This window comes from Trachurus japonicus, chromosome 16 (genome assembly GCF_045865225.1).
Source record: "Trachurus japonicus isolate A0001 chromosome 16, Traja_1.0".
Lineage (NCBI taxonomy): Eukaryota > Metazoa > Chordata > Actinopteri > Carangiformes > Carangidae > Trachurus > Trachurus japonicus.
In genome coordinates, this window is record NC_140922.1 from 36,139,372 (window position 1) to 36,161,434 (window position 22,063).

The following is a 22,063-nucleotide window of genomic DNA, read 5'->3' on the forward strand; positions in this document are numbered from 1 at the left end:
AGCTTAAAATATAGACTTATTTAATTCTTTTCTGAACAATTTCTCATGTTGGGGCTTCAATACAAGAGGGACATTACATACAAGCAGCATGGAGGTATTTGGATGTTTTTTGGTGTGTCTTTTTGGACGAAGAAAAGTGAGCTCTGTTCTCAACCGTTATATGGACATGCACTGCTACGCCGAGACCCCCTGTAACTCAGAGAAGCCACGGAGGACTCTGAAACTTCTCCCAGCCCTTAGTCCACATGAGGGGGAGGAGGAGATAATGAGGGAAATTTCAATTTTGGGTGAACTATCCCTTTAACCCTAGAACACTAACGTTGGGTGATTTTCACCCATGAAATTATTGCTTCATAATTTTCATTATGTTGCTGTTGTCTGAGTTTCATGGGTCCCTGTAGCTTCATCCTGCTCACTGACGTCATTGAAGGTCGGCATGTTTCCCTGCTCCCATCCCTAGTTTTTGGTGTTTCTGGTGATGCTGAAAATGTTTCTTTTTTCTTTTTACTCCACCAAATAAGGCTCAAATGTCCCACAAATGGGTGAAGGACAAAGTCCCAGCTCCATTAGTTTTTTTCTTAAGGAAGTTTTTGTTAAAAAAACAAAAAAAATCACACATTTTTGACATTTTTTTATAGGGTCACCATGATACATTTTTTTCATTTTGTGAAACATTGTATAGTGGAAAATTAAGGAAGTGTACTTCAATTTGCCATGTATTGTTGTATTTTAATATACTTTGATGAGAAATATTTTTTTATGGGTATATTATATCGGGTAAAAAATACCCAGCGTTAGTGATGATGTTACTTTTTGTAACGTTAGTGTTCTAGGGTTAAGAACATAGACTTTTTAACAGTGGAAGGTCAGAATTACAGTTCAGTGAGTCGCTGAACGTTGTTTCCCAATAAACAGCGAGAGTTAAATAATAATCTGTGATGCTGCATGTTACCGTGGTGATGAGGCAACATAAACAGTTGTGATGGGGCAGTAAATTCTGTCTTTATTTATACTTTATTTATACTTTAATTATACTTTATTTTGCAACCGAGACCCTGACCAACATCAACACAACATCCGTCCATCCTCAGGCTCTCTGCTCAGACAGGTGGCTGCATGTTCCTGACTGTCTCTCTGAGCAGCAGCAGACTTGTCGTTGCCGCGGTGACGGGTGATGTTGTGCTGCAGCTGACTGTGTGTGTGTGTGTGTGTGTCCACCTCGTGGTCGTGTTGGTCCGCCACCGCCGCCGCTGCTCAGACCGAAGGAGGCGTGCCGCTTCCTGCAGAGTGTGATGACACAACGATGGTTTTAGGGAAGTGACCTCGGGGCAGGAGAGAGACAGAGAGACAGAGAGAGAGAGAGAGAGAGAGGAGTTCTCAGAAAGAGAAAGGAAGTCAGAGAGTTGAAGCAGTTCAGATCTGATCTGACACGGACCGAGACCGAGACCTGAGAGACCTGAGAGACCTGAGAGACTTGAGAGACGGGAGTAAAGATGGCCGCCTGGGACGAGAAGATCCTGTGGAGCTTCGTGTTGCTGTTGGCTGGTGAGTCTGTGTGTGTGTGTGTGTGTGTGTGTGTGCACTGCAAAAACTCAAAATCTTACCAAGAATATTTGTCTTATTTCTAGTCAAAACAAATCTCATTCTACTTAAAATCAGACTCATCACATTAAAAGCAGCTTGTTTTTAGACACTTTTTACTTCTTTCAAGCAGATTTTCACTTGAAATAAGTAGAAAAATCTGATATCGGAGCAAGTTTTTCTTTCTTATTACAAACACAAAAAAAAACTTGCTTTCACTGGCAGATTTTTCTACTTATTTCAAGTGAAAATTAGTTTGAAACAAGTGAAAATGATCTAAAAACAAGTTCATTTTTAGGTGATGAGTCTTACTTTAAGTGGAAAGAGATTAGTTTTGACTAGAAATGAGACATTTTGACAAGAAATAAGACAAATATTCTTGGAAAGATTTTTAGTTTTTGCAGTGTGTGTGTGTGTGTTACACAGAGATGGACAGAGTACTCAACCCCAGTACTTGAGTAAGAGTACAAATACTACTCCGTTACAAGTAAAAGTAGCTCAGTCGACATGTTACTCCAGTAAGAGTAAAAAAGTACTTGCTTCTAAAGGTGCTTAAGTATCCAAAAGTACATGCTTTTAAATTTACTTTAAGTAAAAATAAGAGTAAGAGTAAATTTCTTATTTTTCACATCAATGAATTACTATATTTTTTTCTAAATGAATTTAAGGAGCTTTTAACTCTTCTTCAGCTTGTGTCCAATAGGATTTTAGAAAAAAAAAAGAGAGCAGACCTGAAAGTAACGAGTACTTTTCAGCCTTCCTAGAAATTAACTCCAGTAAAAGTAATAATAATAATAATAATAATAATAATAATAATTCATTTTATTTAGAAAGCGCCTTTCACGCCACTCAAGGACACTTTACAGCAGTTAAAATCATCAAACACCAAAACACAGAATAACAACATTAAAAAGCACAGAATAAACAACATTAAAAACATCGGTAAGAAAGAAAGAAAAAAAAAAGTGTATTCAAGTAAGAGTAATAAGTACCAAAGAAATCTAATACTCAAGTAAAGTACAAATCCTCTGGATATGTACTCAAGTACAGTACTACTACAGTGTGATTCAGTTCTTTCTGGTCTAAATGTGTTTCTGAATCACTCTGTGACGTCTCTGTTCCCACTCGTTTGTGTGTGTGTGTGAGTGTGTGTGGTTTACCAACAAATCTGACACTAAATTCTGACTCAATACATCATCATAATAGTTTGATATAATATAAGTACAGCTCAGTTACTGTGTATTGTTCTCATTGGGTCGTACAGTGTGTGTTATAACCAGTAAATGTGACTGATTGTAGATACATATCTCTAAATTATGGTTTGTAATCATTTAATAGAATCTATGATCAGGTTACAGATATCAATCACTGAGCTGTACTGAACTTTAACTCTGAATCACAGACTCCTTCAACTGCCACCTCTCAGTGACGTCACTGCTAAATATGAACGACTGCTTATTTATTTAAAAAGGACAATGTACATCAGCTCTTTTCTCTTTTTAAGGAAAAGAGAAAGGAAAAAGCCCAACGTAAATGTTATGTACCAGAGTTAGCAAATAGCTAATTATCACCCGCTGTCCTCTGGCAGTTTACATAGAAAAGATTTCATTACAATTAGACAAAAGTCAAGACACAGGTAAACAAGACAGACATAGAATCAGACACAATATTGACAGATGAAGTAAGACAGACAGTACAATAAGAACTCGACAGAGCAAAGCACAGGGATCAGAGGTACGAAGAAGTTCTAACAAACATTCAAAACAGGCAACAAAACAAAAACCTGACATACAAAAACCAAACACAGAGACAGAGAGGTAGAATAAAGTGCTGTAGTGGCCATGCTTTACACTGTAAAGTACGTTAAGTGCAGTAAATCAGTTAAAATTAGAAGTGAGTGCAATTTTGACTGCTTTTCAGCCAGTTTTCTAAATGTGTTTTGAATGTGGTGTATGTATGATGTTCTCGTATTGTTAGTGGTAAACTGTTCCAAATATGACTGCCTTTGACTGACAGTATACTGACTGACTAAAAGTGGTGCGTCTTTGGTATTGCACAATCCCCGGTTAGTATTTACCTTCTGCTTAATGTAGTCGCTCAGTGGAGGTGGTGCAAGTCCTTTCAAGGCAAGGCATGCCCTTAGACCCTCACATCCACTGAGGAAAAACTCCATGGAAAACCCTTTTAACAGGGAAAAATCTGAGAAACCTCAGGGTGAGCAACAGAGGAGGGATCCCTTGAGATTGCTCAGGATGATGACATTGTTAATGTCTGTATGTCTGATTAAATATTAAAACAACACCATCTCTAAATACTGAAAGTATTGAAAGTGTTGTAAAGTCGGGGTGATTGACAGCTAGAAGGTAAACTGTAGTCTCCGATAGTCAGATCTTTACCTGTCCACCATCGATGAACCACAGCTGGGTCTCAATCCGAACCCTTCCATGAGTCGCCATGTGTCCATCCAAAGTGATTCGAATCACTGGGAAATGTGCATTAAAAAAATTCAAATCCAGTGTGTTTCCATTAAAGGTACGGGCTTTGGGGCGGTGTTTAGCTCAGTTGGTAGAGCACCGTCCCATGTGTTGAGGCTACAGTCCTCACTGCAGGCGACCCCGGTTCGAATGCTGTGCCGAGCGGCCCTATCCTGCGTGTCATTCCCCCCCTCTCTACCTAACATTTCCTGTCTCTCTCTGAACTACCCTGTCATTAAAAAGGTGAAAAAGCCCCCCCCCCCAAAAAAAAAAAAAAAAATTAAAAAAAATAGTACGGACTTTGGTGAAAAGTACAAACTCGCGCCAGTTTTCCGCAAGTTTGCACGGCAACCAGCCTGTGTAGCCGATGTTAAACTGGCGTTCTGCATTGTGTTACGTTATGGGCTGCCCCAGGTGGGGTTCGAACCCTGGTCTCCCACATGGCGAACGACGATGCAAACCATTGTGCCAAGAGGTCAATGACCGCTTGGCAGTCAGGTTAGCACGTCCTTTATGGTTGAATGAGTGCATCAGGACCCTCCATTACACCTATAAACGGTATACTGCCTTCCCGACCCAGAGTGTGGGTATCACCATGGAGAGAGAGTGGACTTCAAGCTTTACTGACAAGTGGGAAAGTGGATAGCAGTGATGTTTTTCTCCTTTATTAATGTTTAAAAAGTTACTACGGTGTTTCGTCCTCCGTCCACACAAATCTTATGTTGTCCACCATGTTGTTGTCTTGTGAGTGAACCGCAAACACCGGGAGCAGTTGGGGTTGAAGTGCTCTACGTCACGCTTAATTCGAACATAACTGTTTCCATCCCTTTCGAATCAACTAAAACCGGCTGTTTGTGTGAATCAGGGGATTTTAGTTCCAAGTACGGCGTTTCCATCATAATTTTCCGATGCGATACATCTAGATGCATCTAAACGGGTCCAGGGTGCCATTCCGAACGTTTACTTTCATGTTTTGGAAAGCTGGCCCTTGACTATTTTTTGAAAAAGAGAGTGCCATTCCAAACCTGAAAAAATGTCCGCCATCGAAAGGATTAGGGCACTTGGCACCTGGCACCTGGCGCAGTAAAAGCTATGGTAGTACAGTAGTAGTAGAGTATCTGCCTCCGTAGAGTATCTGCCTCCGACGAAATTTCGAAGGGGGGGGGGGTCTGGTCTACGTGCCGCGGGCGATCGTGTCAGGCAGGAAGTCAAACACAGAAACACGAGAGAATCCGGTCAATGTTCAAAATAAAACACATTCGGAATGACGGCCCTTCGGGGATTTTCGGAATGACGGACTGTCGGAATGGCGGTCGCGCCCCCATCTAAACAGGCTGATGGAAACATGGCTACTGTTATGTAGTTTATGTTCTTCTTACTTCTAGTTAGTAGCTGTGTCTCAATTCAGCGGCCGCAGCCTTCGGAGGACCCAGCCTACGCGGTCTACAGAGGAAATGGCTTCGGAGGCTCCTCTGAAGGCCGCATCAACCATCGGTAAATGAGACGGTCTAGCCTTCGGAGCATTTCCTGATTGCGTCCGAATGTAAACAACGCCCTAACGTTAAAAATTTGAAAGTGGTGCTTGCAACGGCTCTTCCGTTCCTCCGCTCCTCACCTAACGTTCGATAGCATGCTAGGTTGCTAATAACAACAACAGCGCACAAGGAATCTTGGGGTACGGGAGGCCATGAAGGATAGGTGCGGTGCGTCCTCTTAGAACTGGTAAAGGAAGGCTGCATTTGGAGGAGCCTTCAATTTAAATTGAATTGGTTTGTTACATGTTTAAGGGCTTGATGCATGTAGTGGAGTTTAACACCAGAAACACGAACAGCACCAACAGACTGCAGTTCCTAGTCTCCTCACCACTGGAGTCAGTCTCCATGGACTCAACATGTTTACAACCTGGTACAGAAACAGACTGGGTCTCTACTGATCACTGGAACTCTGTTTACTTTTTATTAAAGGGCCCATATTATGCAAAATCCACTATATACTGGTTTTGTAGCAGTTGTACGTGTTCCCTTGGACTTTCTATGACGCCTGAACGTGGAAAAAGTGTGTTCCCTTAACTAATACGTAGAGACAGTGTGTGTTGTTTTACAGTCACTCTGTAACTTCAGTCTGATGTCACTGTGTTTGTGTTTGTGTGTGTGCAGGTGCTGTGGGTCAGAGTGTGAACTATCCCCGTCCTGTCTGTGGTGTTAGAGGATCGACTGTCACCCTCCCCTGCTCCTTCACTCCTCAGTCCGAGAGGAACGGAGAACCGGTCTCAGTGAAGATCATCAGAGTCCTCTGGTGCAGAAATCATGAAATTTGTCAAGGTGGGACTCGATCTGTGTTCGACAGTGAGTCACGGACCAACAACCCCATCGACCGTCGCTACAGATACCTGGGAGACAAGAAGGGAGACTGCACTTTACAGATCACAGATGTACAGGAGAGAGATGAGGGAAGGTTTCACTTCAGGATGGAAGCTGAGGATGGTGTAGGACACTATGCTGGACGAAAAGGAGTGAATGTTACAGTTGTTGGTGAGAGAATCAATGACCTCATTCTGACACTGACATGAATCATTAATATTAATGAGCTGATGTAAAGTGTTGAATGAATTTCAGGGTCCATTAAACTGAGACTGAGCAGCTCCAGTGGAGAGAAAGAGACCCAGAGAGAGGGCGACAATGCGACTCTGCTTTGCTCCTCCTCCGTCTGCACCATCCACCAGCTGAACTTCACCTGGTTTAAAGATGACCTCGTCCTCTCAGAGTCTGGCCCCGCCCTCCAGCTCGGCCCTCTGACTGCACAGGATTCTGGGAGCTACAGCTGTGCTTTGAAGAGAGACCTGAGGTCACGCTCTGCAGGGTACCTGCTGCAGGTGGAGGCTGGTGAGTCATGTGGTTCCGTCTGCTCAGGGTTCTGGGGGCCGGTAACGGTTCATGCTCTTATTTTGAAAAGCTGACAGCGATGTAAAGTGGAGGTTGGATGTGAACGTTTTCCTAGGATGAGTGAACTGATGACCTAACAGGAAGTGGTTCAATGTGCTGTGGTGTTTCAGGGGGGGGCTCTGTCCCGCCCGTAGCCAGGCGCGCAGGAAGACGTTTTGTGCCAGGGGGTGCGGGTGCGCCGGGGGGGGGGGTTTGGGAGGGGGGATTCTGTACCCATTTCAATTTGCGCATCTGTGTTTTTTCCTTTTTATTTTTATTTTTCATAACATATGCGCATCGAGAGTGAGTGAGTGAGTGAGCAAGCGCCAGAGAAACAGCGGGTGCGCACCAGATGATTTCCAACCGGTAAAAACTGAAATTAGACGGTTAAAGAGAGGAAAAACACAGAATATAGGCTTATATGTCCAAGAGACTTTGTCCCGTGGTTAAGACGTGAGGGAGGGAGGACCCAGGTGAGGAAACTGTCACTGTCAGCTGCACATCTGTCAGCAGCTGCTCCAAACACACATTACAAACTTTATTTTGAAGGGACAGATTAGATTAGATGTTGATTTTGTTAACAGTGACTTTGTTGCACCCAAACATATCGGGTGCTGTCTTATCCGGTACAATCGACCTACTCCCTCCCCTCCAGCCCCCCTCAAGAGACCCCTCTCGCCCCCCTCCCCACGGTGCAGCTTGAAAACTCCTCTTTCTCCAAAGAGGGAGATGACAGAGTCTGAGAACTACTGTAGCCTAATCAAAGCTATATTGTTGCGAGTTGGCTCCAGCAGAAGCTTCGCGCCATGCACACTGCTTCGGCTGCCTATAGTTTATCAACGTTTTTTCGTCATTCTTCATTAGGATAATGTTAAGTTAATTTTGTGGTGGGGACACAATTGTTAACAAAAAGTGGTTCATCTCAAGTATGGCTTACAATGTTGTGGAACAGAAACAGCAACCACAAATATTTATAATCTATCATTTTATTGTCATCGCATTTTATTGTCATCGCAAAACCAGGGGGTGCTGCAGCCCCTGCCGCACCCCTACTTCCGGCGCCCCTGCCCGTAGCTGTGGCTGTCGCCTGTGTGCTGGTTGCTCTGGCTGCTCTGGCTGCGCTCACACTCTTCATCATCATCAGAAGGTCTGGAACAAGCACTTAGTGACACACAAATATCACAAATACAATGTCACATATACTTTCAGCTCTTCATTGTTGTTGTCATGGTCGTTTTGTTGTGTTTGTAGAAGACGAGCAGCAGCAGAGACAACTGTGGGAGGTCGAGACGGGCAAAACGTGAGTGACATATTGTTATTATGATTATACTGCAAAGGCGTGTCAGCCAAGTAGGCCCCACAACATCCAGAGAGTTGAGGTACTCAGGGCGGATCTCATCCACCCCCGGTGCCTTGACACTAAGGAGCTTCTGAACTACCTCAGTGACTTCAGATTGGGTGATGAATGAATCAACCTCTGGGTCCTCAGCCTCTGCTTCCTCTACGGAAGGAGTGTCGATGGGATTGTCTAAGTATTCCAGAATTCCTTCGGGGCCAACCGGTAGTCCTCCTCCATGGCCTCCCCGAACTCCTCCCAGACCCCAATTTTTCCTTCCACAACCACCTGTGCTGCCGTCCGCTTGGCCTGCCGGTACCCGTCGGCTGCCTCAGGAGTCCCATCGAGCCAAGCAGTCTCGATAGGACTCCTTGTTCGTCTTGACGACATCCCTTCCTTCTGGTGTCCACCACCAAGTTTGGTGGTTGCCGCCACGGTATGCACCGGAGACCTTTAGGCCGCAGCTTTGAAAGGCCTCAAGACTCAATGCCTCTGGCCTCTCTTGGGATCTGGAAGCTCTCCCAGAGGTGGGAGTTGAAGACCTCCCTGATAGAAGGTTCCTCCAAGCATTCCCAACAGACCCTCACAATACATTTAGGTCTGCCAAGTCTGACCAGCTTCTTCCGCCAACCAATCCAACTTGCCATCAAGATCCAACAAGTGGTGATCAGTTGACAGCTCAGCCCCTCTCTTCACCCGAGTGTCCAAGACGTACGGCCGGAGGTCAGATGACACGACTACAACGTCGATCATTGACCTCCGGCCTAGGGTGTCCTTGCACTGACGGACACCCTTATGCCTGAACATGGTGTTCGTTATGGACAAACTGTGGCTAGCACAGAAGTCCAATAACAAAACACCACTCGGGTTCAGATCGGGGAGGCCGTTCCTCCCAGTCACACCCCTCCAGGTAGCACTGTCCCTTAACAGAACGATGGAGTCCCCGTTTGGAGCACCTTCCAGCCCTCCCAGGCATACCCGTCAACATTGGGATTTGAAAATAAGGGACATTATCCACGACCCCGCTGGAGGAAGTCCCATGACCTCTTACATTTTAGAAAAGTGTACAAGACACTTAAAATGACCCCTAGTCAACCACTTACAAACTACAAGATGGTTTTCACAGCTCCTGTTTCCTTCCTGTCCTCTACTATTTGGTGGAGTGATTAATCAGGTGTTCCTGATCATTGTACTGAAGTCATCACATCTGATAATCACTTCATCCAGTAGTGGTGGACATGCTGAAATAAAGATGGCCACCTAAATTCAGAAAGAAGGAGCTGTGAAAATCATCTTGTAGTTTGTAAGTGGTTGACTGGGGATCATTTAAGAGTCGCAGGGTCGGGGCTTCGCGTTTGCACTTGTGATTTTTAAATCTCACGAATCTTTATGCGTACTTGTGGCGCTACAACTACTGTACTGCCACCTGCTGGGCCGGAGGGGAAAAAACGGTAGATTTACGGGAAGATATGTAAACAGGAAGACGGCTAGACAGATAGTTAAAATAACGGAATTTCCCGGGGAAAACGGTAGGGTTGACACAGGTCTGCTCCCGGGGCCTCCAGGAAGGCCGGGTACTCTGCACTGCTGAAACAACAGGCCTTGGGAGACCAGGGGCAGTTATCCCCCAACAACGTAGCTCATAGGATTGATTGATTGATTGATTGATTGATTGATTGATTGATTGATTGATTGATTGATTGATTGATTGATTGATTGATTGATTGATTGATTGATTGATTGATTGATTGATTGATTGATTGATTGATTTTATTTGCACACACACACACATCAACTGGAAGCGTCTTACAAGCATATTTCATTAGCTACGGTGTGTGAAAACGGGGTCACCCCATGGAAGCTACTTAAAGCTTCTAACAGGGGGCCCACAGACACACTTACACAACAGACATTAGTACAATAACACATTAACACAACAGACATTGAGTACAATAACACATTAACACAACAGACATTGAGTACAATAACACATTAACACAACAGACATTGAGTACAATAACACATTAACACAACAGACATTGAGTACAATAACACACTAGGACAGACATACAACACACATTACTAGCTTTCAAATGCAACTTTGTGTGTGAAAGAAAAACAACAATAAAATAAAATGAAAAAGAACGAGTAAGGACACAACATATAAAGGGCAGGATACAGTGCTTAAGGGCAGTATTGCCAACACTTGTCAGGGCTACATCGGTGAGAGAAGACACAGCGCTAGTGCCAAATTACCCGCTTGTGTACATGACAATCAATCAGACATGCATTGACAAGAGTTGTTTTTTTAGGTTTTAGGATATTACCCCTCTAATATGATAAGGTGGCGGTACAGGGACAAGTTCACAAAGTACTTCTACATATAAATATAATGTAAATAGAGGGCTCAGAGTGTATTTGATTGAATGAAGCCTTTTAAAAACAGTGACATGAGAATAAACTCTCACTCACATGTTTCACTGAGCTGTGATTCAACAAATATTAAAATAGATCTTTGCTTCATACTTCACAGTGTGAAACCACTGATGAGTCATTATTACTACTGTCATGATGTCTTTATATGGTGGTGACGCTCGTCCTCCTCCTACTCAGGCTCAGCCTCCTGATAACATCTACTGTGACGTGCTGACGGCTCCAGAGGAGGGGGCGGGGCCACAGGATGATGTCAGCTACGCCGCCGTGCTCTTCAATCACAGGAACCAGGCCAGGTAGGACACTCACCTGTGGACAGGAAGCTGCTCAACGGACAGGAAGCAGACTGAGTTCAGAGGAGGAGAGAGCAGCTTCAGTCCTGTGTCACAGTTCATTTATTCAAATCAATTTATTTATAAAGCACATTTAAAAACAACCAAAGTTGACCAAAGTGCTGTACAGTTCAGTGAACACAAAATTACAAACAAAGTGCTGTACAAAATAGCCATGGCTGGGACAGCCAGAATGAAAAATGACACACACTTGAGACCATCAGGGACATTTAAAGGCCTGGGAAAACAAAAAGGTTTTTAGGTTTGCCTTAAAGGCAGCTGCAGAGGAGGAACATCTGATTGAAATGGGTAGGCTGTTCCATAGCCTTGGGGCTGCAACGGCAAAGGCACGATCGCCCTTTCCTCGTAGCCTAGACCGAGGAATGGTCAGGAGCAGTTGATTCGAGGATCTAAGAGTCCTTGGGTTGGAAAGGGGGGAGAGTAGGTCACAAATGTATTGGGGGGCCAGGCCATGTAGTGCTTGAAAAACAAATAAAAGAACTTTAAACTCTGTCCTGTACTTGACAGGGAGCCAATGAAGGGATGCTAGTATGGGTGTTATGTGTTCTTCCCTCCTAGTTCCTGTTAGCAATATGGCAGCAGAATTCTGAACCAACTGTAAGCGGGATAGAGATGACTGGCTAATACCTAAATAATGTGAGTTGCAATAATCCAGCCCAGAGGTAATCAAGGCGTTGGTAACTGTTTTAAGGTCAGAGAGGGAGAGAATTGATTTAAGTTTGGCAATGTTTCGTAATTGGAAAAAACAACTTTTCACCACAGAGTTTATTTGTTTATCAAATTTTAAATCTTGATCGAAGATCACCCCAAGATTTCTGGCATGGGTATGAAGATTGGGCGCCAGGGGACCTAAGTGATTTATTATACCTTTGGAGGAGTTTGGGGGGGTCAAAAAAGACCACTTCTGTCTTCCCATCATTTAATTGGAGATAGTTATTTACCAACCATAGTGCACTTTTGTACTACTGTCGTACTACTGCACCAAATCTGTATTATTATTATTATCTATTGTACTGTAAACTAAATGCTGCTATTTTATAACATGCTTTTGTTTTTATTTATTGTATTTGTACCAGGGAACATCTATGTATGGGATGGAAATTAGCCTGTGGCTACAATCCGGCTTGTTTACGATTTTATGTTTCGTTCATGAACTTGCACTGTCCCACCTCAAATAAATTGAATTGAAATGAATTGACGTCTTGGAGGCAGTCAAGAATGGACTCCAAGGTGGAGTTGTTGCTATGACCAGGTTCGAGTGGAAGATATAACTGTGTATCATCGGCGTAGCAATGATATGAGATATTGTGCTTTTGGAGAATGGAGCCTAAAGGGAGCAGGTATAGGGCGAATAGGATGGGGCCTTAGATGGAACCCTGGGGTACGCCGCATGTGATTGGAGCAGATGAGGAGTAGAGATTACCAGAAAAGGATTGGTTAGAAAGGTTCATTCATTCATTCATTCACTGTCACAGAAAACAGCTGTCTCACTCTCTGTCTCTGTCTCTGTCTCAGGCCGGTGGTGCGGGAAGAGGACGCCACCATCTACAGCTCTGTGGCCACCAGAGGCTGACCACCCCGTCCTCCACACACTCTGTGAGTGTCTCCATGGTGACGACCTGAGGCCTTCTGGGAAACGGAGTTCACTGCTCACTTGTTGAGTTGTGACACCGCCACATTGAAGGGCGTATTAATCGATGGCTTGGACATTAACTCTGGTTCATTGTTCATGGTGTTATTGTTTATGAAATAATATATGAATGTTATGTCTCCACTGACGCATGGTTGGTATGTCTACGGGCCAATCAGAGTCCACCAGACACTGGTCGTGGGATAGGCTGAAATCATATAGGAAGGACTTCCTCTTTGGGTTTGAATGAATGGGGACCGATTCCTGAGGGATCTGCAGCTTTATCGTGTTTATTGAAAATCCTTTGTTGAAGTGTTACTGTGCGTTCACACCAAAAGCTTCCAAAGCATCAAAACGCTGGAAGTCAATTCATTTTCAATGAGAGCCCAGCGACCTGAGCGACCAAAGCGTCAACTGGTGTCACCGTGCTTCCAAAGTGTCCAAAGTGTCACCAGACGAGAAGTTGAGTCTTGGTTAACCTTAGGGTAATTAGCTAGTGGTTCGGTGGCAACCTCTCCTTCTGCTCCCCAATGACCAGCGCAATCGAACTTTGACGTCAGTCACGTGACGAGCGACCAAAGCGGCTAAAAATATTTGCCGTTTTGGAAGCTGTCTTGTCTGAAGTGCACCCTCGAGCGTTTTTGACGCTTTGGAAGCTCTTGGTGTGAACGCACAGTTAGGAATTACAGTAATAAGAAGAACAGCTGGGACCGGGGACAGGCGGAGGATTCCCTGATGCAGCACGGCACCGGCTGAGACGCCGGACAAAGAATCCCTTCATTCTTCTGGACCTGGGGAGACCGGTCTATTTTTTGTCTTTTTGCATACTTTGTGGAATATTTCATTTGGATTTGGAGACAGGATTAATTCGAGGTGGTGGACTCATATGGACTCGGGATTATGGACTTTTTTTTTCTCCTTTGAAGGGACAATTGTGCCGATGACTGATTTACTACTGCTTGTTTTGGTTGAGTGATAATTTACTGGAGAAAATTTAAGTGGCACCAACAGAGAGACCCAGGGTTTGTGATTTTTTATTTTTTCTTGTATTAAATAGGCGGAATTATTTGGAGCTTGTCTGTTTATCACTGAACACATAATCTAGTGTCATTATTCGTTAACATTTCTTTTAAAAAAAAAATCCCTTGAGCATGTTTTGTGGTAACTTAACTGAAATGTTTGGTTAAATTGTTAAAGAGTCTCTGAGGTGGTCGTGATGTCACCACTTGTTTTTACCTCTCACTTTTATGTCTCGTTTCTCACCTGTTTGCTGTGAATGATTGTGTAAGAGTTTTATCTGGCGCTTTTGTTAAGAAGCTGTGATGTAAATAAAGTTTTATTGGTTAAAAAACAACAGGCGCCTATGAGGGTTTAAATCACGTCAATACCGACAGTTAGCATTAGCACAACTGCTAACACTGTGTCAGTCACAGCTAACAAGCCATCAATTTGTAGTGTTGTTTGAATTATTTGTGGTTAATTTCATCCACTAGTGGACTATAACATAATGCACAGCAAATGTGAGTGAACACTACATTGTAGTCCCGTATACCACAATGCAATGCGGTCGTGTTTTGCCAGAGGAGAAAAGCAGTTGTGTAGATGTTATGTGATACTCAGGTATAGTATTCCCTCTGAAAATGGGGGGAAACCGCCGTTCCAACATCCCACCAGTCCAACATAGGCCTCTAATTGTCTAAATGGCAACACTTAATTTTCTATCAAACGTCCCGTCATTCCGACAATTCTTTCCTCCTATGGTCGGAATGACGGTATTTTTTTCTTTTTTTAATTAGATGCATCCTACCCTATGAAGAGTCTGAAATCTCCTCTCCTCATTCCCTATGTAGGTGAGCTATATCATAAACAGGGAGTAGGGAACAGGGAGGGAGTGAGTGTGCGATTTCAAACACGGCTCAGATGTGAAGAACCGAGTTAAAAACATGTAGAGAGGAAGTTTAAAAGCTGACGACTGAAGTGACGACATCGTCGCTGTGAAGTGTGAATGACAGAAACATCGAAGGCAGCAGTTTCACAACAGTTGAGACACCAGAGAGAAGGAAGTTGGCAACACAGACTGAGACAACAACACTTCTGTCTTGCTGCTCTGAGATCTTATCTCTGCTTTTAAAGGGATACTTCACCCAAAATTGTCACTCATTATCTCCTCTCCCTCATGTGGACTAAGGGCTGTGAGAAGTTTCAGAATCCTCCGTGCCTCCTCTGAGTTACAGGGGGTCTCGGCGTAGCAGTAGGCTATTTGTCCATAAAATGGTTGTGAATGGATACCAACTGTCTTCGTAACAAAAAGACACACCAAAAAACATCCAAATACCTCCATGCTACTCGTATGTAATGTCCGTCTTGTATTGAAGCCCCAACATGAGAAATTGTTATGAAAGAAATTAAATAAGTCTATATTTTAAGCTTGTTTGTAGCAGAAGCTCCCAGTGTCTCAGTTCACTGCTCTTCCTGTGTCAGTGCAAATCTCGCAAGATTTGCATTGACCGGCAGAACAATTTCTCATGTTGGGGCTTCAATACAAGAGGGACATTACAGACGAGCAGCATGGAGGTATTTGGATGTTTTTTGGTGTGTCTTTTTGTTACGAAGACAGTTGGTATCCATTCACAACCGTTATATGGACAAATACTGCTGCGCGGACCCCCCTGTAACTCAGAAATTTGAATTTTGGGTGAACTATCCCTTTAAACTCTGCAGACTTGTTTTCAGGAACAAACCTGAACTCTGGCCTATGAACAGCTCAGATCAGATCAGATCAGATCGATAAGGAGGGACGGAGGAGGGAAGTCTGAACCCTTCACCTCCAAAAGCAGAAGTTTCATCATCTTCCTCGGAGGCCGTGGGTCACTGCAGCTAACAATAGACACACAACACACACACTGCTGCTGCTGCATGACCTGCCAATCACTTTGTTTGTGTGTGTGCACACAATATGAGCTGCTGTGACTCTGCTAACATTTTATTTTATACAGTATATATTGTTTGTGTAAATTTCACTCAGCATTAACACATCATTCAAACGTTCATCACATTGTCCTGCTCCGTATTAGACAACAGTCTGATGTCTGGTGCTGTGAAGCTTCGTGAAGATGATTCCTTTACTCTATTTATTCATTTTTTAAAGGCTTTTTAGTATAGTTTAGAGCACTGGAATAAGAGAGTAACGACACTTCCATTGACTCCCGTGGTAAATGGGTTTTCTAGTGGCAGGATATGGGTAGGCCTATTGCAAAAGTGCCCAGAAAACCCATTCACTCCAATGTATGTGTGTTGCCCAGTTGCTGGTAAATTGATGAAAACGGCCGTGTTTTTGTTTTTAGGTGTCTTGGTCATATCAGATTATACTTATAATTTGTTTATTACAAAATGTAGATTGAAACATTCATGTAGACAACTGTTTTGTTTAGTTTTTTACTCTCCTATGTGTTAATGTTTATCTGTAAAGGATCCTCAATGATGCTATTAACGTGGGTGATCTATAAATGTCCTTAAATTATTGAAAACACCACACTGCTCATTCACCAACAATGCAGAGATGTCAGTTCTTGGGCGCTTTTGCAAAACCCATATTCCTCCACCAGGAGGCGCTGCCATTTAATTAATTAATTTAATTGGACCAATGCGTGTCGTTATTCTCTTATTCCAGTGCTCTAGTATAGTTGAGAGAGACAGGAAATGGGGAGAGGGAGAATGACATGCAGTAAAGGGCCGACAGCAGCACGGACTGGAGCCTCTATGGGCGCCTGCTCAACCCACTGTGCCACTCGGCGCCCCATGTTTATTAATTTTCATTAATAAAATAGAATTTAGAATTTAGAATAGTCTTTATTGTCATTGCACACAAATTGGACAACAAAATTGGTGAGGCATCCCCCCCAGTGCACTTCAATCTACTTAGAAACAACAACACTACACCTATTAATAATACATAATGGATATAAATGATGAATAAATATTGCGCTGTGTGAATAATGTAAGAAATTGGCAATTATTGCACTTAAAGAAAGAAACATGGCTGTTCTAAGTGTTTGATATTTCACATACTGTAGTAGAGGTACAACCCAACACTGTCCTGTAGGAGGCAGAGTTCAGCTGCTTTCCTTTTATTCTGTTTTCTAGTTCAGAGACAAACTGTATTTTTACTGTTTACTATTCAGATTAGAAGAAAAAAAACATGCAGATTTGATCAAATCCAGCATGTTGATCTCATTAAATAGAATAACTGTAAATGTTCTGTTGTTTATTAGTTAAATATGAACTCCTGACTTTAGATTGATTGATAACTGATAACATTTCTGTTTTCACAGTGACACTGCAATAAGTAGGCTATCGAAGCGGAAACTCAGTTTATAAAGATAAAGTGGAACTCCCCTCAAGCAGCAGATGTCGTCACAAACAAAATAAAGGAAGTTTACATTGGGCCATCTCCATGTTTATGTGAACAACAGGAGGTGGAAAATATTTGTCACCTTTTCTATGAATGCTGTCATGGTAACCTGTTCTGGGTCGAGGTTGGACATTTGCTTGAAACTTTAACTGGTATAGGCCTGAAGATTAAACTTGATAAAAAAATAAAAAAAAGAAAGAAGACAAAAGGCTTACGGGTAAGGACATATATTTTACATTCACAAATGTAAACAGTCTTCAAAAAGACCAAGGACTCAGGAATTTAAAATAGCAATCCGCCACCTACATTCGAACACTACATGGTATGAAAAACAGAAAAGCTATTGCACTTTTTTTTCAACTTTACTTAACAAAATCATGTACAAACAACATGGCTTACATCATTTTTGGAGGAATTGAGGAATGCAGAATAGAGACTTTACATGAGAAAGTAAAATACCCATGAAATAAATACAATATAATAAAATTAAAATTAAAAATTTAGCTAGGGCTTTTGTCGCAGAGCATATTTTTCAAATAAACTGAAAAGTTTCATTGCATATTTACCTTTCAATATGTGAAGGGCTTTGGTGAAAGAGAGAAATTTGTTATGAAACACATAGAACAGTGGTTTCACTTTCATATATTTACATTTGTGTATGTAAAATTTTCCGAGGATGAGTACGTTGTTTACCAGAAAGTCGTATTCATTATTGTCCCTAACAACTCCATAGATAATGTCTTTTTAGGAAAAGGGTTTGTAAAGCCGCATTATGTAATAACGCCGCATTTTGTAATAATCTGCAACATTTTGTAATAAAAATCTTGAATGCAATATGTAATAAACTTTGCCGCATTTTGTAATAAGTTGTTACATTTTGCGTCACTTATTACAAATTGCGGGTGTTGCACTTGTTTTTGAAGAAAATGTAATAATTTGGTGCATTATGTAATAAACCACCAACACCCGCCAATGTGGCACAATAGCCTATATGAATATCTACATGGACTGGACCACGGACTCCCAATTGGGGATGCACATTTAGATTTTTCTTTCTGACCGATAACCGACGCCCATTAACCGAATAAACTGATGAGATTAAAACGCTCGCGGGGGCGATTTTTTTTTTGCCGTTAAACACAGGGCCGACCCCTGGCATAAACACTCTATGCGGTTGTTTAGGGCCACAGCCGTTAGGTGGGGGGGCCACATGATCAGAAAGGTACCGGGGTTCATCAAGTCATTTAAACATCCTGAGGTCTGCACGTGCAGCTATGAGCTTTATATGTAATGTGAAGTCAATATTCAGCTTCTTTTATCTCACATTTGAGACATTTGGTGAAAATAGAACGGCAGAATGACAACATTTGTGCTCAAAAAACAATTTTACAAAATGTCATTTTAGACTTGTTTTCTACACGTATCTATTACTGTATTCATATCCTATTTCAAGCACCAAAACAGTTCATTCTCATGACTGAAGGAGTGTTTTCACAAGGGATTTGAAATGTTTCAAAAAGCAGACCTCAAATTTCCAGCATTTGTCCTAAATTATTTCTTTCTACAGTGTTCTAGGACAAACTGGCCTCAGTGTGCTTACAGCGGAGGTTCTAATATTTAGACATAAAACACTTGAGTATTGTTACATCTGCAAGTATCTTAAAAAGATACATTTAAGAAAATATGTAAAAGTTGAGAAAATGGCCTCAGACCTCAAAGGGCATTAACACGTCTGTTTTCAGTTTTAACCAGTGATTTGGTGTTTGTCTTAGAGTGCAGGGCCACAAACAAAAATCTTGTTTAGGGGGCCACCAACATCCTAGGGCCGGCCCTGGTTAAACATACACGTGCTCTGCAACAGCTGATTGCACTCATAAGGAGGTTAGATCATCCAATGTTTAACTGTTTTTATACTAAGTGCAGCCAAACTCCAGGCTGAAGAGAGAGGAACAGCCACAGGTGAACCATTGAATTTTTTATTTTTTTGCGCAGCACTGTTATTACAGGTGGTGCACATCTACTGTAAAATGTCTGTGTAGGCTCCATTGGTTGTCTGATCTTCCTTCACGGGGACTGCACAGCACATAGGCTACTGACTGTCAGTCTTCCTGTATAACTTTTTGCTGGGAAATATGACTGAAGGCACATGGAAGTCTGCATGGGTTGACACGCCCCCATGTTGACGATATATAGCTAATTAAAAAAATAAATAAATAACCAGTCATAGTTCTTGTTATCAGTTAAACAGTTAAACGGGTCATTATCAAAATACGGTGAAAAACATGTCCCTGCACTTTCCAGACACACAAATGCTTGAAAATTTAAAAAGATCATCCACATTAAACCAAAATTATGTGATTTAAAACCATCTTAAATGATGATGATTATTTCAGTTTATATATTTACTGTTTTGTTTTATTTTTTTCAGTTTTAATTTCCTTTGTACCTAAAAAAAACACTTGTCCCACTGCCATGGTTCAACTCTATTGGACAGTGTAAAAATATTTTCTCTTTTTTGTTTAAAAAAAAAAAAAAGTGGTCAATAATGAGCAAACACTGGGCTTAATATATGAATAAAATTAAATCTAAATTGGCTGTTTAACCCTTTAACAGTTTATGTATCCTGGGGGATGCAGACATTTGGCAGGCTGTGGGGGGGAGGGGCATTAAGTATCTGAACTTAATATCATGAGGAAGTCTTAAGGGGGGATGGGTCAAGTACCCAGGTCATGTGACTTTATGGCAGCATTCAAAACTAAATTGATACTTTTATGTCAAACTCCAAAATGGCCAACTACATGGACAGAGACACTAGGCATAAGTAAAGTGTTTTGGTTTTTCTTGTTAATTACATTATGGGGGGATTTGTTTTTGAAATGATTACTCTTTAAGGATAATTTAATGTATTCTTGTTGAAAAATAATGAATACCATTAACACAACTTTGATAAACAGGCATTGAATGTCTGTATCCTGGGGGATACGTTGTCCAGACAGGGGTATATAAACTGGCATAATCACTCTCAGATATATTTATGTTTGGAAGCCTAAACTCTACAGATAATCAATAATATAAAGGTGTTAAAGGTTGAAAATGGAATATTACTAGAATACCACCATCTATTGATCAACACAGGCAACAAATAATTAGAAAAGGGAGTGAACGACAGTAAAAGAGGGAGGATGTTCAGGTCATGATTAGAGTAGTATAGTGAATTCTTATGTAAAAGATCCAGTGATAGATACAGCATCTGACTGCAACAAAACATGATGTGTTGTGGGGTGGTGTTTAGCTCAGTGTTGAGGCTATAGTCCTAATTGCAGGCGACCCTGGTTTGAATCCCGCACCAAGTGGTCCGATCCTCCACACATACACTTGCACACACACAGAGCCACAGAGAGTGGCTAATTAATTGCTTATAATATGTTTTAAAAGTTCATAAATGAAATATTTGATAAATTGGTAAATGGCAAATTTATACCCTAAACGGGCAATGTATCTTGGGAGATACAAACTCTAAAATGAAAAATAAAGGTCATATTTTGAAAAAAATCATGAAATTGTGTTATTCTACCCCAGAAACATTAGAAAATAACATTTTTTTATTTTTCCAAAATTTTTATATATGCTTGTCCATTTAACAACAAACGAACAAACAATAGAATTCTGTCCTTCGATTTGGTGTCATTGGTGTTACTGATATCACAGACCATTATTTTGAAAGGTTAAGAATATGTAAGAGAACTCCCAAGGTCAGAAAGAAGAAGAAAAAGAGCCATTTAAGACAATACATTGTGAGTGTCTCTTTCATGAGTAAAAAGTAAGATATTTCCAATTAAAATGTCATTTTTCAATGTGGTTCTTTTTTTGTGTCATTGGTGTTACTTTGATTTGCGCTATAATTAAATATTTTTATGGAAAAAAAACTGTTTAATAAGTATAATTTATAGATTTTGAGGTGCTGACTCATGCTGGCTTTGAGCTAGCTTGGACACTATTTTGTGTAATTAGCCTTTTATAGATATTTGTCATTGGTGTTACTGTCATTGGTGTTACCAATGACAGAAAACTCAATACGTTTGATAGATGAAAAAAAAAGAAAAATATTAGGCTATAGTTGTCCATTATAGTTGGTAACATGGTCAACATGCTAATAAATACCAAATCTCTGTCGTAATAGTTCACCAGATGGGTAAGCTATTACACATACGCAAATTTTTTTGAATGTCGTTATACCTATTTGTTTTGGATAGAACTAGAAGACATGTTTACATTTTTGACAGGTATCAAGATTTAACTTAAAAAAAAAAAGATATATAATTCTCACTTATGATGAAAAAAAAACTTGTTTTTGTTTAATCTTTTTATTTTACAAGGAAAATATTACATCCATAAATGTAAATGGTCATCCAAAAAAACTAAATTTTATGAGTTTAAAATAGAAATCATATATTATATGCAGCTACTACAAAATATGAAAGACAGAAAAGCTATAAAAACCTTGGAATATTATAAATTATTACAAACAACTATATGATTTAATAATACCTATAATATAATATGAATAGCCCTTTCTATGTGTATATATTTTTTTGTTTATTTGTTTATTGTATGTTTATTGTTTGTATGTATGTATGTATGTATGTATGTATGTTCACTTATGATGAAAAAAAACTTGTTTTTGTTGAATCTTTTTATTTTACAAGGAAAATATCACATCCATAAATGTAAATGGTCATCCAAAAAAACAAAATTGTATTAGTTTAAAATAGAAATAAGATATTATATGCAGCTACGTTGTGTGTGTGTGTATGTATGTATGTATGTATGTACCGGTATGTATGTATGTATGTATGTCTTAATAAAAGAAAGAAAGAAAGAAAGAAAGAAAGAAAGAAAGAAAGAAAGAAAGAAAGAAAGAAAT

At 41.0% G+C, this 22,063-nt stretch overlaps 1 protein-coding gene and 1 long non-coding RNA gene across 2 annotated transcripts; both read left to right on the forward strand.

Moving 5' to 3' along the window:
* Nucleotides 1-1,389: 1,389 nt before the first annotated feature.
* LOC146972833 (sialic acid-binding Ig-like lectin 12) lies at nucleotides 1,390-7,057 on the forward strand. Its single transcript, XM_085803271.1, has 4 exons — nucleotides 1,390-1,545; nucleotides 6,212-6,586; nucleotides 6,662-6,937; nucleotides 7,053-7,057. Exons 1-4 carry the CDS (start codon nucleotides 1,494-1,496, stop codon nucleotides 7,055-7,057), a joined length of 708 nt encoding a protein of 235 aa, XP_085659397.1. The 5' UTR covers nucleotides 1,390-1,493.
* Nucleotides 7,058-8,039: 982 nt separating this feature from the next.
* On the forward strand, nucleotides 8,040-12,684 carry LOC146972834 (uncharacterized). The gene is made up of 4 exons (XR_015037960.1): nucleotides 8,040-8,123; nucleotides 8,228-8,276; nucleotides 10,926-11,041; nucleotides 12,614-12,684. It is a non-coding gene; the product is annotated as an uncharacterized LOC146972834 (long non-coding RNA).
* Nucleotides 12,685-22,063: the final 9,379 nt, after the last annotated feature.

Excerpts from the sequence above, each read along its gene's own strand:
- LOC146972833 (XM_085803271.1), top strand. The coding sequence starts at position 1,494 with ATGGCCGCCTGGGACGAGAAGATCCTGTGGAGCTTCGTGTTGCTGTTG. Across the intron at positions 1,546-6,211 it reads CTTCGTGTTGCTGTTGGCTG|GTGCTGTGGGTCAGAGTGTG; the intron begins GTGAGTCTGTGT and ends GTGTGTGTGCAG. Across the intron at positions 6,587-6,661 it reads AGTGAATGTTACAGTTGTTG|GAATTTCAGGGTCCATTAAA; the intron begins GTGAGAGAATCA and ends AAAGTGTTGAAT.